The sequence below is a fragment of the Miscanthus floridulus genome, chromosome 2 (genome assembly GCF_019320115.1).
Source record: "Miscanthus floridulus cultivar M001 chromosome 2, ASM1932011v1, whole genome shotgun sequence".
In the NCBI taxonomy this organism is placed as follows: Eukaryota; Viridiplantae; Streptophyta; class Magnoliopsida; order Poales; family Poaceae; genus Miscanthus; species Miscanthus floridulus.
Genome location: NC_089581.1, coordinates 106,212,645 through 106,229,547, shown reverse-complemented (window position 1 = coordinate 106,229,547; position 16,903 = coordinate 106,212,645). Strand labels below are relative to the sequence as shown.

General features: G+C 44.7%; 1 protein-coding gene across 1 annotated transcript; it reads right to left on the bottom strand.

Annotated features, from left to right (window-relative positions):
* Nucleotides 1-14,081: 14,081 nt before the first annotated feature.
* LOC136536842 (uncharacterized) lies at nucleotides 14,082-15,923 on the bottom strand. Its single transcript, XM_066529000.1, has 4 exons — nucleotides 15,760-15,923; nucleotides 15,259-15,676; nucleotides 14,366-14,492; nucleotides 14,082-14,173 (listed from the first exon to the last, which is right to left on the bottom strand). The coding sequence occupies exons 1-4, from the start codon at nucleotides 15,921-15,923 to the stop codon at nucleotides 14,082-14,084; spliced, it is 801 nt and encodes a 266-aa protein (XP_066385097.1).
* Nucleotides 15,924-16,903: the final 980 nt, after the last annotated feature.

Below are 16,903 nucleotides of genomic sequence, written 5' to 3'. Positions count from 1 at the left end.
CCCCACCATGGGAAGGGCCATACATCGTCGCCCAAGTGCTAAAGCCTAGGACCTACAAGCTAGCCAATGAGAAGGGCGAAATGCTCACCAACACTTGGAACATAGAACAGCTACGTCACTTCTACCCTTAAATTTCCAAGCATTGTAATCCTCGAAATACAATAAAGAAGCATTCTTTAGTTATTCTAATTTTTCGAGAAACCCCCCGAACCTATCGATGGGGGATCAGTGTTACCATAACGCTACAAGGGAGACTCGACTCTGCCTCTACAGAGGTGCCCACCACGGGGCTCGAACAAGACTCAGCTCTACCTCTACAGAACCGAGCCTCCCTCGGGGGCTAGAAGGGGGGACCCCCCTAAGTCCTAGGCACCATTTTTTAGTCATTTTTCGAAAAAAAAATTCTACGCCAAACTCTCTAGCGTGCTCTGACAAATTGATTGTAAAAAACCTAAGGACCAAAAGTCTGTCTCAGGGACAAAAGGCTGGCCGAGCCATGAGACGGCCTATGCCTCCGGGCTACGGCAACTCCCTCACCACCTTTTGCCCAAGGGGCAGCTTAGGCTCCGCGGAAGTTTTTTGCAACTGATATGTTCAGAGATGAGACAGAGGGCAGAGTGTAACACCTCGGGTGTCTAAATATTAAAATCTGACATGTCATCATATGCAATGCAAAGCATTTGGCATTTGGTGAAAACTTTGATGTGCATTTATTAAAACAAGTTTACATTTGTGTAATGAGTGTTGAATTGTATTGTTTGACTCAAGTTCAAAGTTTGTCTGGGTTTTGAATTTTTCGAGAAAACCCCGCTTTTCGACATTTAAACCCTACCCTGAAAATCCATTTCAAAATCTAAGCATATTTTGGGGTTGGGCCCAAAAGCAAAAGTGTAGAGCTTGGCAAGTTATACAAAGTTTGTTTTTGGAGTTTTTCAAGTTGTTTAGAAAAATTTTGAGTAATTCAAAAAGGCGTAATTCATTAAATTTCCCTATTCAAATTCAAAAGTTTATTTCAAAATCTAGACCGAATTAGGAGATGGTTATAAAAGCAAAGTTGTAGAACTTTTGATTTTGAACAACTTTTATATTTGGAGATTTTTGAGTTGTTATGAAAATTTGAGAGTAATTTGAGAATTTTGGTGAATGGCAACTTGTAATTACTGTGAACAGTGTCCACCGCCGAGGCTACACCGCCGGCGACCTTCTTCGGCGTTCCAGGCGCGCACGTGGACGTCCTCAGCTTCGCGCTGGCACGGAGACGTCTCCTGTGTGGCTTCCTTGAGCTTCTGAGTCACGTTATAAGAACCAAAACGCCGTCGTCGTCGTTCTTCTTTCTTCTCTGTTTTTCCAGTCATCACCGCCGCAGCTCCGTCGAGCTTTTGCCATCGACCTAGCGCCGTTGCCGTCTCGGCAAAGCGTGCTCCAGCTTCGCCGTATCTTTGCGCATCCAGCCAACCCACCAATTCGGCTAGTCTTGGTCGGGAACTCGAGTTGCATCGTCTTCTTCCTCGCGGCCGACAATTCCTTCGCCGAGCGCGATTCGCCGTGGCTAGAGCTATACGGTGCATCTTCATCCCTGGTTTTGGCTGATTCTATTTCGTCTTGATGCTATAGTACTTAATCCATAGCTGGTTGCTCATTTTGATCACTGCAGTCGACGGTACACCATCGCCGACGACATGTTGCTCCGCCGTGATCACCGAGATCGTCGTCACGCCTCTCCGTTGCTTCTCCAACCTTGCTCCTTGCTTCAACGTGTTCGGGGTGAGCTACTGGTGCTTCCTCGACCTTTAGTTTGCCCGCTACCGGTCTTTAGTCGCCGGCGTAGCGCTGCCGTGTCACCGCGTCCGCCATGGCCGACGACGAGCTAGTGTAAGGCCGTAATCAGTGCTGATAGGGACGTCAATCGATGCGCCTAGGCTTGGTGATCATTTTGGTACGTTGGCCGTCGCCGTTGATCTCACCGTCGGCGAGAAATCGCTGGTCAGAGCCATCGCTACCGTGGTCAACGTCGGAGGTTGAAGATGACATGTGGGACCCGTTGTCAGTGACTCAGCGTTCAAATGATTTTTCTATTTTCAGATTTGAATGAATAGTGTCTGTTTTTGTTAATTTTGTGTAGATTTATTTAGAGCTCCAAAAATTATGAAAATTTTTGTGTGACCTCTCTGTGATGTATAGTATTTAAGAAAAATATGAAATAATGTTTTTCAATACTTTTGAATGTGATAAAAATTGCTCAATTTATTAATAAATGGATTTCCATGATTTTTCCAGGCTTATCTATTTATCCAAAAATTATGAAATTTGTTTTGCCACTTAGTTAACATGTAATGAACATGTACTAAAATTTTGAGCTCAATTAGAATAAGTTGATTTATTTCATAATTTTGAATTAAATAATTAATGCATAAAAGCGAATAGTAACCTTTAATGATTTAGGTTTTTGTTTGGACTTTTGGATTGAGTAATGACCTTGGGTCATTAGTGATGATGATCCTTGGCAATTGATGTATGTATTATGAAAAAGATTTAGTTGTTGACTTGCAACTGTACCGCGAAGGAAAGTTGTATTCAAATTGTTAATTTTGTATCCATCATCGAGCATCATATTTAGTATTCCGCATCATGTTGAACATGGCATTGTTATTACGTGTAGTGAACGAAGGTGAAAACATGGTAGTTAATCAAGCTATAGAGGAGGTTAATCCATCTGTTGAGGTCGGATCGAATCCTTGTGTAACGTCGCAGGAGCCGGACTTTTCCGTCAACGAAGGCAAGCCCCGGATACATACAACCCTACCTTGTGTTTTATAAATAAATTTCGCTTTTGCTTTCCGTTACTGCATTAAGTAATTAGGAGTTAAGTAAAAGCCTAATTGTTGCATTACCACCCTTGTTATTCTATGTTTACCATATTACCAGTTTTAAATTCGTATATGTCTAGTTTTGCTTAGCTATGCGTAGAACGATGAAAGTCATGTGACTACCTACCACCTACAAGTTTTAAACGGAACATTGGTTAACTTTGTTAGCATGTGATATGGGAATATGGAGTAATAAATCTAGACCGGGCGGACTCGGTGTGTGTGAGCCACAAGACATGGAGGTCTTGTGAGCGGGTTCTTTCTGCCTATGTCGATTAAGGCACGTCCATTGTTGAATTGTATGAGGTGAGAATTTGTAGTACTAACCACATACTCCGATAAGCCTGAACTTGGCAATTCTATTACGAGAATGGCTACTCACGCACTGGGAGTGGAGAGATGGCGGGAATAGCGTGTACCCACATGGCCATGGGCTGGAATGGTGGAGTACTGTGTTCTCGGGTGGCGCGGACCCGTTCTTATTTTAGAGGATCTGAGGGTAGGTTGGTATATGTAGGTCGGGGATCTGCATATGTCGTGTGGTCTAGAATTCCCAGCTGGGTTTATAATCAGTTCGAATCATCGTTGCTCCTCGGTTAAGGAGACTCAACTCACTGTTCATCATCGTAGAATTAATAACCAGAACTTGAATAAGGCTTGTGAAGGTGCTGGATATAAAGTTTCATGATCTCAGTGCGGATCGTGTTAGCTTTGTATATAATTCTTAAGAAGTTTTCTATATAAAGAATGTTGTTAAAAGAGCTTTTATGCAAAAGAACTTTGATCATTGTTAAAGCTATACCTTGAATCCCTGAGCCTGCATTACCGAGTTTATCAGTTAATATTTTGGATAAGTCTTGTTGAGTACTTCTGTACTCAGGGTTCGTTGACCCCTTGTTGCAGGTGAGCCTCATGAGCAGATCTATTTTGGATCGTGCTGCATGACTATCGTTCGTTCTGACGATGAGAAGTAAATGTGTGATCCTTGGGCAGGATGTTTATTTTGTGTGATAAGTTTATGTTAATTATGCCACTCCACTACTACTATGGTTTGTAATAATTATCGAACTTAGTTGTAAGGTTTGAAACAACTGGTTTGTAAACTAAGTTATCATAAGACTTCCGCTATTTTACTCTGATGTATATATTTGAATAAATGTTGTAATACTGCAATGACTCTGTAACGTGATCCTGCTTGGAAATCGTGGATGATTCGGGGTTCCCCGAGGACACCCGACAGTCTTTTTAAGTTATTAGAAACATATGCATAAATGTCAAAAGTCGTTGGACAGTGATAGGTGCATGTGGGCCCTATAACTTAGGAAGTTCTGCCATAGAATGGTATCAGAGCGATCGTTACAAGGTTTTTGTTGTATTGTTTTACAAAAACTTCAAAATGAATTGGGATGACTAAATTTAACTTGAAAATTTAGTCCAAATTGCTTCTGACTTATCTTATTTCTTTCTCACCATTCCCTATTTGATTAAAAGGTTTTTGTGTGGTGGAGTAGTAATTATACTATGCCCTATATAAAAATAAATGTTGTTTAGGTGCATTATAAACTTTGATGTTTTTGTTCGTAAGAACGATGCATGCATCATGAATAATTCACTTGTTACTTCCTTCACCTCTTAGTCTGGAATTAAGTAGTGAGCCTGGTTGGAGGAATATAATCCATCTTAGCTACTTTTTGGATTTTGATCAAATGGTCTTACTTGGATTAAATTGGCTTCCTACAGTATGGCTCGTGCCAAGATGACGCCCCGTAAGTCCACCGGACCCAAAGGAGTTCCTCGTCACCAACTTGCCCCTAGAAATGATGGTGCTAGCAGTAGCAGTACTAGGCCTGATCCCCAGGCAGAGATATTGAGGGTTTCTATGGAGTTAGCACAATCTACGAGAGATAGGGCTTTGGATGTTATACAAATAGGAGAATTACAGGGTCAATAGAGGCAGCTCACCACCGCACATAGGAACTGCGAAAGTATGTTAGTTCGTACGGTGGAAGGAAGAAATGAAGCTTGGCACAGGGAAAATGTAGCTAGAGCTAGAACTCATGAGCTAGAATTCTATGTAGAAGATTTAGAAGAACATAATACATATCTACATGAGGAAGTTCATAGGCTTAGCAATCTACTAAATCCGAATCATGAGCCTCAAGCTGATGCCATGGACCCTAGTGTCATCCTTGCCGATGATGATGAATCAGGAGAGGAAGAAGAAGAAGATCCTGAAGAATTAGTAATGATCGATGAAAGCGATGATGAAGGCGGTAATAATTCCGGAATGGATATCGAGCCTGAAGTTTGAAGAAATTGAGGAAAAGAGTAGAGTTGTATAATAGTAGCTCTAGCTAAGTTATGTAGTTTTGTTCTCGTACTCGTGGGTTTGTTTGTACATTAGTAAACTCTATGTAAGGTGTCTAGAGTAAGCTTTGGAACAATTCAATAAAGACATGTGAATAAAGTTTGGTTTGTTATGAGCAGATGCGTCGTACACGGGGTTCGTTTATTCCGGGAACTTCACAAGATGAGGATGGTATTCCAGATCCGCCACCAGTTCCAACCAATTTAGCTGATGCTATAACTGCACTTGTCAATGTGACGGCTGAAAATTCTCGTTTGCTTCATAAGATGGCTCAGAGTAATCAGAATCAGATGTACGGAAACCGTGGATGACACCATAACCGACAGGAGGCTACATATGTTGATTTTACAGACACAAGACCCCTGGTGTTCACCAAGGCAGATGAACCATTAGAGGCTGATGACTGACTTTGAACCATGGAACAGACATTTGACCTTATCCCATGCACGGAGTATCAGAAACCTACATTTGCCACCCAACAACTTAGAGGAGCAGCAAGTGCTTGGTGGGCAAACTTAGTGGCTATGCAACCAGCTGGCATTCCAATAACTTGGGCTGAGTTCCGTATAGCCTTCAGAGCCCATTATATTCCCAAAGGAGTTATGGCTATGAAGCTAGATGAATTCCTTGCTTTGAAACAAGGAGATCAAACCGTGATGCAGTATGTGGGAAGATTTAATCATCTGTCCCAATATGCATCCGAACATATCAATACTGATGCCAAGAAGAAGAGGTGGTTTATGAGAGGCCTGAATACCAAGTTGCAGACTATGATGACCACTTGCACCAATGTTACTTACCATGAGGCAGTAAATATTGCAATTGCTTTAGAGTCAAAGTATCGGCAGCATAAGGAGCTCAAAAAGAAAAAGAGTGTGCCGTCTGGATCTTTTGGGGGAAATCAGAAGAGGCAGAGGGTGATTTATCATCCAGTACAGCATAATCGTCCTCCTTATCGTCCGCCGCAGTTCTAAGCTAGGCAACAGTCAAATGTCCGTCCTGCTATAACATATCCGAGTTCACAGTCAACCAATGCTCCTGGTGGCAATGCTCCAACATCCCAGGGTCACAACTATCTGTGCTACAATTGTGGAAGGACTGGTCATTTCTCCAGGGAATGTCCATATCCTAGGCAGGCTAATCAAAATTATCAGAAGGCTCCTGCCAATCAACAATAGGGTCAGACACCAAACAAGAACCACAATCAGAATGCTCAGAAGGGCAAAGATGAGAGGAAGACAGGACGGGTGTTCTATATTCAAGCTGGAGAAATTCCGGAAGGGGAGCCAGTGATGATGGGTATGTTTCCTATTGCCAATCACCCTGCAGTTATACTTTTTGATTCTGGCGCATCGCATTCATTCATCAATAGAACATTTGTCGTGAAGCATGAAATTTCAATTGGGGTAACAAAGGAAAGTTTCTTTATACAGTCGCCCAGGGGACGTCTGTGTACTAAGGAAATGGTATACCAGGTACCTGTAAACCTGGGTGGGCATATTTTTCCCACTACCATGATTATCCTTAAGGATCAGGATATAGATGTAATCTTGGGAATGAATTGGATGTACCAGCATAAGGCTGTTATAGATGCTTTGAATAGGACCTTAAGAGTGAGTTTGCCTGATAATAATTCTCAACTTCGTATCCAACTTTCAACCCTAAGAAAATTAGTGGGCAAGATTTGTGCAACTGCTGTCAAAGAGATTAGAGATATTCCGGTAGTGTGTGAATTTCCGGATGTGTTTCCTAAAGATTTACCCGGTCTACCACCTGATAGGAATGTACAGTTCAATATAGAGTTACAACCTGGAACAACTCCGATTTCTCGAAGAGCTTATAGGATGCCACCTAAGGAATTGGCTAAGTTAAAAACTTAGTTACAAGAATTGATTGAGAAAGGGTTTATCCAACCTAGTTCTTCACCTTGGGGATGTCCGGTAATTTTTGTGAAAAAGAAAGATGAGACTTTGGGGTTATGTGTCGACTATCGTCCATTGAATGAAGTGACCATCAAGAATAAGTATCCATTACCTCGGATAGATCTACTTTTTGATCAATTGGCCAGAGCCAAAGTTTTCTCCAAGATAGATTTGAGATCAGGATATCACCAAATCAAGATAAAGCCTGAAGATATTCCTAAAATGGCATTTACCACAAGATATGGATTATATGAATACTTGATAATGTCTTTTGGTTTGACAAATGCTCCAGCTCATTTCATGTATCTAATGAACTCAGTATTCATGCCTGAGCTAGACAAGTTTGTAGTGGTGTTTATTGATGACATTTTAGTACATTCCAAGAATAAGAAAGAACATGCGGAACATCTCAGAATTGTTCTGACCCGCTTGAGAGAACATCAACTATATGCCAAGTTCAGCAAGTGTGATTTTTGGCTTAAGGAAGTGCAATTTCTTGGACATGTCTTGTCAGCCAAAGGAGTTGCAATTGATCCCAGCAAAGTGAAAGATGTGCTTGATTGGAAACCGCCAGCCACAGTTCATCAAGTTCGGAGTTTTCTGGGTCTGGCGGGATATTACCGTCGGTTTATTCCAGATTTCTCAAAGATATCAAAGTCCATAACTGAATTGTTGAAGAACCAAGTTAAGTTTGTCTGGTCATCAGATTGTGAGAAGGCTTTCCAGACTTTGAAGAGACTGTTAACCACTGCACCAGTATTAGCCCAACCTGACATCGAGAAGCCGTTTGATGTTTATTGTGATGCTTCAGGTATTGGTATTTGATGTGTGTTGATGCAAGAAGGCCGAGTCATTGCTTATGCATCCCGACAACTTAAGCAACATGAAGAACAATATCCGACTCATGACTTGGAGTTAGCAGCTGTGGTTCATGCTCTGAAGATTTGGCGGCATTACCTGCTTGGTAATACGTGTCATATGTATATAGACCACAAAATCTTAAAGTATATCTTCACTCAGTCAGAGTTAAACATGCGACAAAGAAGATGGTTAGAACTGATTAAGGATTACGATTTGGAAGTACATTATCACCCTGGTAAAGCAAATGTAGTTGCAGATGCCCTCAGTCACAAAGGTTATTGCCATTGTCTGACAGTGAGAACAATGGGTTTGAATTTATGTCAAGAAATGGAAAAGTTGAATGTAGAAGTAATTCAACAAGGAAGTTTGACCAACATAATTATTGAAGCCACTATTCGAGATCAAGTTATTGCTGCTCAGAAGGAAAACAAGGGTATAGCCCATATCAAGGAAAGAGTCAAGAATGGAAAAGTGGAATGATTTAGTATTGACAATGAAGATGTGTTGTGGTTCAAGGATCGCCTGGTGGTACCAAAAGTTCCTGAGTTGCGGCAGTCAATTCTAGATGAGGCACATGCTACTAGGTTATCAATCCATCCGGGAAGTAACAAGATGTACCATGACTTGAAGCAAAGATTCTGGTGGACTAAAATGAAAATAGAGATTGCTAGATACATAGCAAAGTGTGACACTTGTCAAAAGGTGAAAGCTATACATTTGAGATCTGCTGGTGAATTACAACCATTACCTATTCCATCTTAGAAGTGGGAGGATATAAGTATGGATTTTATTGTTGGTCTACCCAAGACATCAAAGGGATTTGACTCAGTATGGGTTATTGTAGATCGACTCACTAAGTCAGCACATTTTCTTCCAGTCAAGACAATATATCCCACGATCCAATATGCCAAGATGTATTTAGCAAGAATCATGAGTCTCCATGGAGTACCCAAGACTATTGTGTCAAATAGAGGTACACAGTTTGTCTCCAACTTTTGGAAACAATTGCATTCTTCATTGGGTACCAAACTTCTGTATAGTACAACTTATCATCCGCAAACTGATGGACAGACTGAAAGAGTTAATCAAGTACTTGAAGATATGTTAAGGTGTTGTGTCCTTAACTATTCTAATAAGTGGGATGAATGCTTACCTTTGGCTGAGTTCTCATACAACAATAGTTATCAAGAAAGCATTAGAATGGCTCCATTTGAAGCACTCTATGGTCATAGATGTAGGACATCATTGAGTTGGTCTGAGCCTGGAGAAAGAAGATTCTTTGGAGTTGACCTTGTGAAAGAAATAGAAGACAAGGTTAGACAAATACAGAGTAATTTGAAGATAGCTCAATCCCGACAAAAGAGTTATGCGGATAGAAGACAGAGACCATTGGTATTTACCAAAGGAGATTTTGTATATCTGAAAGTATCACCAATGAAGGGAGTTACCCGTTTCGGTGTTAAAGGAAAGTTGGCGCCTTGATATATTGGACCATATCAAATTTTGGAGAGGTATGGAAAAGTGGCATATCGTTTGCAATTACCTAAACATCTCGCAGCTGTGCATGATGTGTTCCATGTTTCTCAATTGAAGAAGTGTCTCCGAGTGCCTGAACAGAATGTTGAAGTTAAAGGAGTGGAACTAGAACCAGATTTAACTTATTCTGAATATCCTATCCGAGTGTTAGATCAGAAAGATCATATTACTCAAAGAAGGACAATCAAGTTCTACAAAATACAATGGAATCAACATTCAGAAGAGGAAGCTACTTGGGAATCAGAAGATTACTTATTAGAAAAGTTTCTAGAATTTCTAGCGTCAGTATAGAATAGAGTAATGTTATTTGAGTTCGGTAGTACAAATTGTGTTTTGTAAAGGGACCTCAGCTATTTTATGGACAGAGTTTGTATGTGTTCTCGCGACACATTTCCTTTTCCATTACTTACCCTATGGCTTTGAATCTCGGGGCGAGATTTCTTTTAGGGGGAAGAATTGTAACACCTCGGGTGTCTAAATATTAAAATCTGACATGTCATCATATGCATTGCAAAGCATTTGGCATTTGGTGAAAACTTTGATGTGCATTTATTAAAACAAGTTTACATTTGTGTAATGAGTGTTGAATTATATTGTTTGACTCAAGTTCAAAGTTTGTCTAGGTTTTGAATTTTTCGAGAAAACCCCGCTTTTCGACATTTAAACCCTACCCTGAAAATCCATTTCAAAATCTAAGCATATTTTGGGGTTGGGCCCAAAAGCAAAAGTGTAGAGCTTGGCAAGTTATACAAAGTTTGTTTTTGGAGTTTTTCAAGTTGTTTAGAAAAATTTTGAGTAATTCAAAAAGGCGTAATTCATTAAATTTCCCTATTCAAATTCAAAAATTCATTTCAAAATCTAGACCGAATTAGGAGATGGTTATAAAAGCAAAGTTGTAGAACTTTTGATTTTGAACAACTTTTATTTTTGGAGATTTTTGAGTTGTTATGAAAATTTGAGAGTAATTTGAGAATTTTGGCAAATGGCAAACTTGTAATTACTGTGAACAGTGTCCACCGCCGAGGCTACACCACCGGCGACCTTCTTCGGCGTTCCAGGCGTGCACGTGGACGTCCTCGGCTTTGCGTTGGCGCGGAGACGTCTCCTGCGTGGCTTCCTTGAGCTTCTGAGTCATGTTATAAGAACCAAAACGCCGTCGTCGTTGTTCTTCTTTCTTCTCTGTTTTTCTAGTCATCACCGTCGCAGCTCCGTCGAGCTTTTGCCATCGACCTAGCGCCATTGCTATCTCGGCAAAGCATGCTCCAGCTTCGCCGTATCTTTGCGCATCCAGCCAACCCACCAATTCGGCTAGTCTTGGTCGGGAACTCGAGTTGCATCGTCTTCTTCCTCGCGGCCGGCAATTCCTCCGCCGAGCGTGATTCGCCGTGGCCAGAGCTATACGGTGCATCTTCATCCCTGGTTTTGGCTAATTCTGTTTCGTCTCGATGCTGTAGTACTTAATCCATAGCTGGTTGCTCATTTTGATCACTGCAGTCGCTGGTACACCATCGCCGATGACGTGTTGCTCCGCCGTGATCACCAAGATCGTCGTCATGCCTCTCCGTTGCTTCTCCGACCTTGCTCCTTGCTTCAATGTGTTCGGGGTGAGCTACTGGTGCTTCCTCGACCTTTAGTTTGCCCGCTACCGGTCTGTAGTCGCCGGCGTAGCGCTGCCGTGTCACCGCGTCCGCCATGGCCGACGACGAGCTAGTGTAAGGCCGTAATCAGTGCTGATAGGGACGTCAATCGATGCGCCTAGGTTTGGTGATCATTTTGGTACATTGGCCGTCGCCGTTGATCTCACCATCAGCGAGAAATCGCTGGTCAGAGCCGTCACTGCCATGGTCAACGTCGGAGGTTGAAGATGACATGTGGGACCCGTTGTCAGTGACTTAGCGTTCAAATGATTTTTCTATTTTCAGATTTGAATGAATAGTGTCTGTTTTGTTAATTTTGTGTAGATTTATTTAGAGCTCCAAAAATTATGAAAATTTTTGTGTGACCTCTCTGTGATGTATAGTATTTAAGAAAAATATGAAATAATGTTTTTAGTACTTTTTGAATGTGATAAAAATTGCTCAATTTATTAATAAATGGATTTCCATGATTTTTCCAGGCTTATCTATTTATCCAAAAATTATGAAATTTGTTTTGCCACTTAGTTAACATGTAATGAACATATACTAAAATTTTGAGCTCAATTAGAATAAGTTGATTTATTTCATAATTTTGAATTAAATAATTAATTCATAAAAGCGAATAGTAACCTTTAATGATTTAGGTTTTTGTTTGGACTTTTGGATTGAGTGATGACCTTGGGTCATTAGTGATGATGATCCTTGGCAATTGATGTATGTATTATGAAAAAGATTTAGTTGTTGACTTGCAACTGTACCACGAAGGAAAGTTATATTCAAATTGTTAATTTTGTATCCATCATCGAGCATCATATTTAGTATTCCGCATCATGTTGAACATGGCATTGTTATTACATGTAGTGAACGAAGGTGAAAACATGGTAGTTAATCAAGCTATAGAGGAGGTTAATCCGTCTGTTGAGGTCGGATCGAATCCTTGTGTAACGTCGCAGAAGCCGAACTTTTCCGTCAACGAAGGCAAGCCCCGGATGCATACAACCCTACCTTGTGTTTTATAAATAAATTTCGCTTTTTGCTTTCTGTTACTACATTAAGTAATTAGGAGTTAAGTAAAAGCCTAATTATTGCATTACCACCCTTGTTATTCCATGTTTACCATATTACCAGTTTTAAATTCGTATATGTCTAGTTTTGCTTAGCTATGCGTAGAATGATGAAAGTCAGGTGACTACCTGCCACCTGCAAGTTTTAAATGGAACATTGGTTAACTTTGTTAGCATGTGATATGGGAATATGGAGTAATAAATCTAGACCGGGCGGACTCGATGTGTGTGAGCCACAAGACATGGAGGTCTTGTGAGCGGGTTCTTTCCGCCTGTGTCGATTAAGGCACGTCCGTTGTTGAATTGTATGAGGTGAGAATTTATAGTACTAACAACATACTCCGGTAAGCCTGAACTTGGCAATTCTATTATGAGAATGGCTACTTGCGCACTGGGAGTGGAGAGATGGCGGGAATAGCGTGTACCCACGTGGCCATGGGCTGGAATGGTGGAGTACTGTGTTCTCGGGTGGCGCGGACCCGTTCTTATTTTAGAGGATCTGAGGGTAGGTTGATATATGTAGGTCGGAGATCTGCATATGTCGTGTGGTCTAGAATTCCTAGCTGGGTTTATAATCGATTCGAATCGTCGTTGCTCCTCGGTTAAGGAGACTCAACTCACTGTTCATCATCGTAGAATTAATAACCGGAACTTGAATAAGGCTTGTGAAGGTGCTAGATATAAAGTTTCATGATCTCAGTGCGGATCGTGTCAGCTTTGTATATAATTCTTAAGAAGTTTTCTATATAAAGAATGTTGTTAAAAGAGCTTTTATGCAAAAGAACTTTGATCATTGTTAAAGCTATACCTTGAATCCCTGAGCCTGCATTACCGAGTTTATCAGTTAATATTTCGGATAAGTCTTGTTGAGTACTTCTGTACTCAGGGTTCGTTGACTCCTTGTTGTAGGTGAGCCTCATGAGCAGATCTGTTTTGGATCGTGCTACATGACTATCGTTCGTTCTGACGATGAGAAGTAAATGTGTGATCCTTGGGCAGGATGTTTATTTTGTGTGATAAGTTTATGTTAATTATGCCACTCCACTACTACTATGGTTTGTAATAATTATCGAACTTAGTTGTAAGGTTTGAAACAACTGATTTGTAAACTAAGTTATCGTAAGACTTCCGCTATTTTACTCTGATGTATATATTTGAATAAATGTTGTAATACTGCAATGACTCTGTAACGTGATCCTGCTCGGAAATTGTGGATGATTCGGGGTTCCCTGAGGACACCCAACAGTCTTTTTAAGTTATTGGAAACATATGCATAAATGTCAAAAGTCATCGGATAGTGACAGGTGCATGTGGGCCCTATAACTTAGGAGGTTCTGCCACACAGAGGCTCGGAAATACAATAAAAATGATTAAAAAGCATAGACGCATAAATACTTCAAAAAAGGCCTCGACGACCACAAGTGTTACGATACAAGAATAATCCTAATTTATTTACATGGCCCCTTTGGCCTAGGTCAAGGCTTAGGGTCGCCAGCATCGGCGATCGGCGTAGGAGGAACCACCTCCTCTTCGAACAGCTTGGCCAGTGCCATGCTAGGGACCTCCGCCACCTCCACCAGCTTTGTGACCTCCTCCTTAGCCTCCTCGTCATCCTCAGCGAAGATGTAGCCGTCGCTGATGGCCTTGAGGTCGATGCCGGCGTAATGTGAGGAGACAATGGCCAGGGTGCGCTTGACGCCCATGTGCAGCGCCCCTCGGAGTCGCTCGTGCACTTGACCGCTCAATGCGATCAAGCGGCTCCCAAGGGAGCTACCCGACTCGACCCCCTCAACCTCTAGGGCCTCGCAGGCGGTACGGGCGGCGCTCTACAGCATGTTGTGCTCCCCGATCTTAGCCTCGAGCACCGCCTGCACTTCAACAGAGGCCTCAACTGCCCGGGAGACCTCCTTCTCCAACCCTACGCCAAGACAAGTAGGATGGGGTTAAGCACAAAAGAAAGTAAGCCAAACAGGGGCAAAGCCCTATGGGACTCACACTCGGCTTTCTCTTTCCAGTGTTGGACCTCGATCCAAGAGGCCTCAGCCACCCTGGAAGCCTCCTTCTCCAGCTCTACATCACATTGGGGAGTTAGGGGTCGAACAGGACTCACCCTCGGCCTTTCCCTTCCTGACTAAAGCCTCAGCCTGGGAGGCCTCAGCCACCTTGAGGGCCTCCGCCAGGGTGCCTTTTGTTAGCAGGTGCGCGCCCTGCTCCACCCCCAGCTGCCCAGCGGCGGCCTTCGCAGAGACCTCCAATTGTGTGGCCCGGGACCTGAAGGCGTCTCACTCGCCGGCCACCTGGGTCAACTCCTCCTCTAGCTCCTTGATCCGCGCCGCCAAAGGGGCGGCCTGCTCCTAAGCCATGGCTGCCTCGGTTGTCATGTCAGCACAGCGAAGGCGGAGGTCCTCCACCTCCGCGCTCTACGCCGATAGAAGCTTGTTGGCATGGGCGAGCAAGTCCTTCTACTGCTGGAGCTGGTCCCAGACATCCCTCTCCTACTAGAGGAACATCGACTTCCCAAGGGACCAGGCCTCGAGCTCCTAGATAGGTAGAACAGGGGTCAAGCACTGTGAGAAACCTCGGGAAAAAGATGACACCACACAAGAAAAGAAGGTGCGTACCTGGGCAACGCCGGGCAGATTGTCAGCCACAACGGACAGCACTGTCCACAGTGACCGCTTCGCTAGCTAGCGAAATTGCTCGAAGGAGCCCCAGCGCCCCCCTCGGCCACATCATCAAGGGTGAACAGAGGCTCCCCCTCAGGGTTGTCCTGGCTCCGCTGCAAGATGCGTGGGTGATCCCACCCGCAAGGCTTGGGTTGTACTCAGACGAGGGCCAAGATTCCCTCGCCAGAGGTCGGAGCTGGCTGCTCCGCGGTGTTGGCCGCCTCGGCATTCGCCACCTCCTTCCCCTAGGAAGTATCGTCGGATGAGATCGAATGGACCTCCACTTCCCAGGTGGTACTGAGGCTTGCCCCACCTCTGTCTCTGCTTCCTAGGCTACCGGCTCTGCCATGCCCACACCGGCCTCCGTCGCCTCGGCCTCGGTGGTCCCAGGGGCTTTGGCCTTCGCCACCTCAGCCTCGATGGTCTTGGACGCCCCGGCCTCTGTCGCCTCGGCCTTGGAGGTCTTAGGGGCCTTGGCCTCGCCCTCGGTGGCCTCAGTGACTGAGGGCGCCTTGGCCCTATTTGACTCGCGGGCCTCGACCTCAAGGGACGTAAGCGCCTCATCCCCTGCTCGCTGCGAGGCCGCCTCGATAGCCTCTCCTTGGGCGTCCAGCTCCTTCGGGTCAACCCTAGCCGAGGCCGCTCCATGCTGTATGGCGGCTTGCACCTCCATCACCCATTGGGCGGTGGAGCTGGCGCTCACCTTGAGCGCCTTATGTGGCGCCAGGGTGGGCACTTCCGCCTGACGCTTTTGGCTGAAGGAAAAGCACTCACAAGGTCAGTATACGACCAAAGGACAAGTGGGAGATGCTACAAACTCCATTAACAAAACACTTACCTCAAATGGGGACGCAACCACTTCTGCACTACGTCCCTCGTCCTCTGCAACGGTGGAGGCGGCAGCGATGGCACGCCCTCCGTGTCCACCGGTGCCGGCCGGCCCTCATCGGACTCCAATGCCCCCTCAACCCTCTGCAGAGGTGGTTGCGTCGCCCCCACCATTGCCTGCTCCACCTCCACCGTCGAGCCCACCGGACTGACGACGCGTTTCCCTAACGCCTGTGCCTTGGATGCGTTTCCCTAATGCCTGTTCCTCGGGCGTGTTGGCCTTGGCCCCGAGGTGGGCGATTGCCGGCCTCGAGGCATCCTCTCCTCCTCCTCTTGGAGACACCAGGCTGCTCGCCGATGCCCCGGGTGCAGTCCCCCTAATGTCAGGGAGATGGTCCAGGGGACCCCGCCCCACCAAGCTCTCGTCATCATCGCCCGAAGAATCCATCGACGGTGACAGCGACGGAGAAGACTCCACCGGGAGACCATCATGCCTCTGCTGTCGGCGGCGTTTCTCCAGCTCCTCACGCTCAAGGTTCTTCCTCTTGCACCTTGCCTCCTCGGCGTCCTTCCGCTTCTTCTACGCCTCGGCATTCACCCTGTTCACCACCCACCGCTCTGCGTCCTCAGGAACGGGTGGCAGGGAGGCTCGCACATCCCTCATCCCCTACAGGAACGACGAACGCAAATAAGGGAATAGGAAAATGCAAGGAGCAAGAAGGCCTCAGGGGCCGCAGCGGCGCGTGACTCACTAGAGAGATGTACCCCCTTATCGGGCGCATCAGGAATAGGGATAGACCACTGCTCCTCAGCTACCCCTCCACTGTCTCTCTCACCCAACATAGAAACTCCTCGTCAGAGAGGGCGACGGTAGACAACCAGACACCATCGATCGGCTCATCCGGTGTCATCTCGAATAGGCACTACCGCTGAGCCATCAGCAGCAGCACCCTCTGGCAGTGGAAGGCCGCCACGACCACAGCCGCCGTAAGGCCATGGCTGTGTAGCCTCTCTAGCGCCTCTAGAAGCGGCCGCAGCTTGGGCTGATCAACCATCAGGATGCCATACCTCCACTTCTTTGTTGGCTCTTCGCGACCCGCCCAGTATAGGGAGGAAGCCTGCCGTCATCATTGCGAAGGTAGAACCAGCTATTG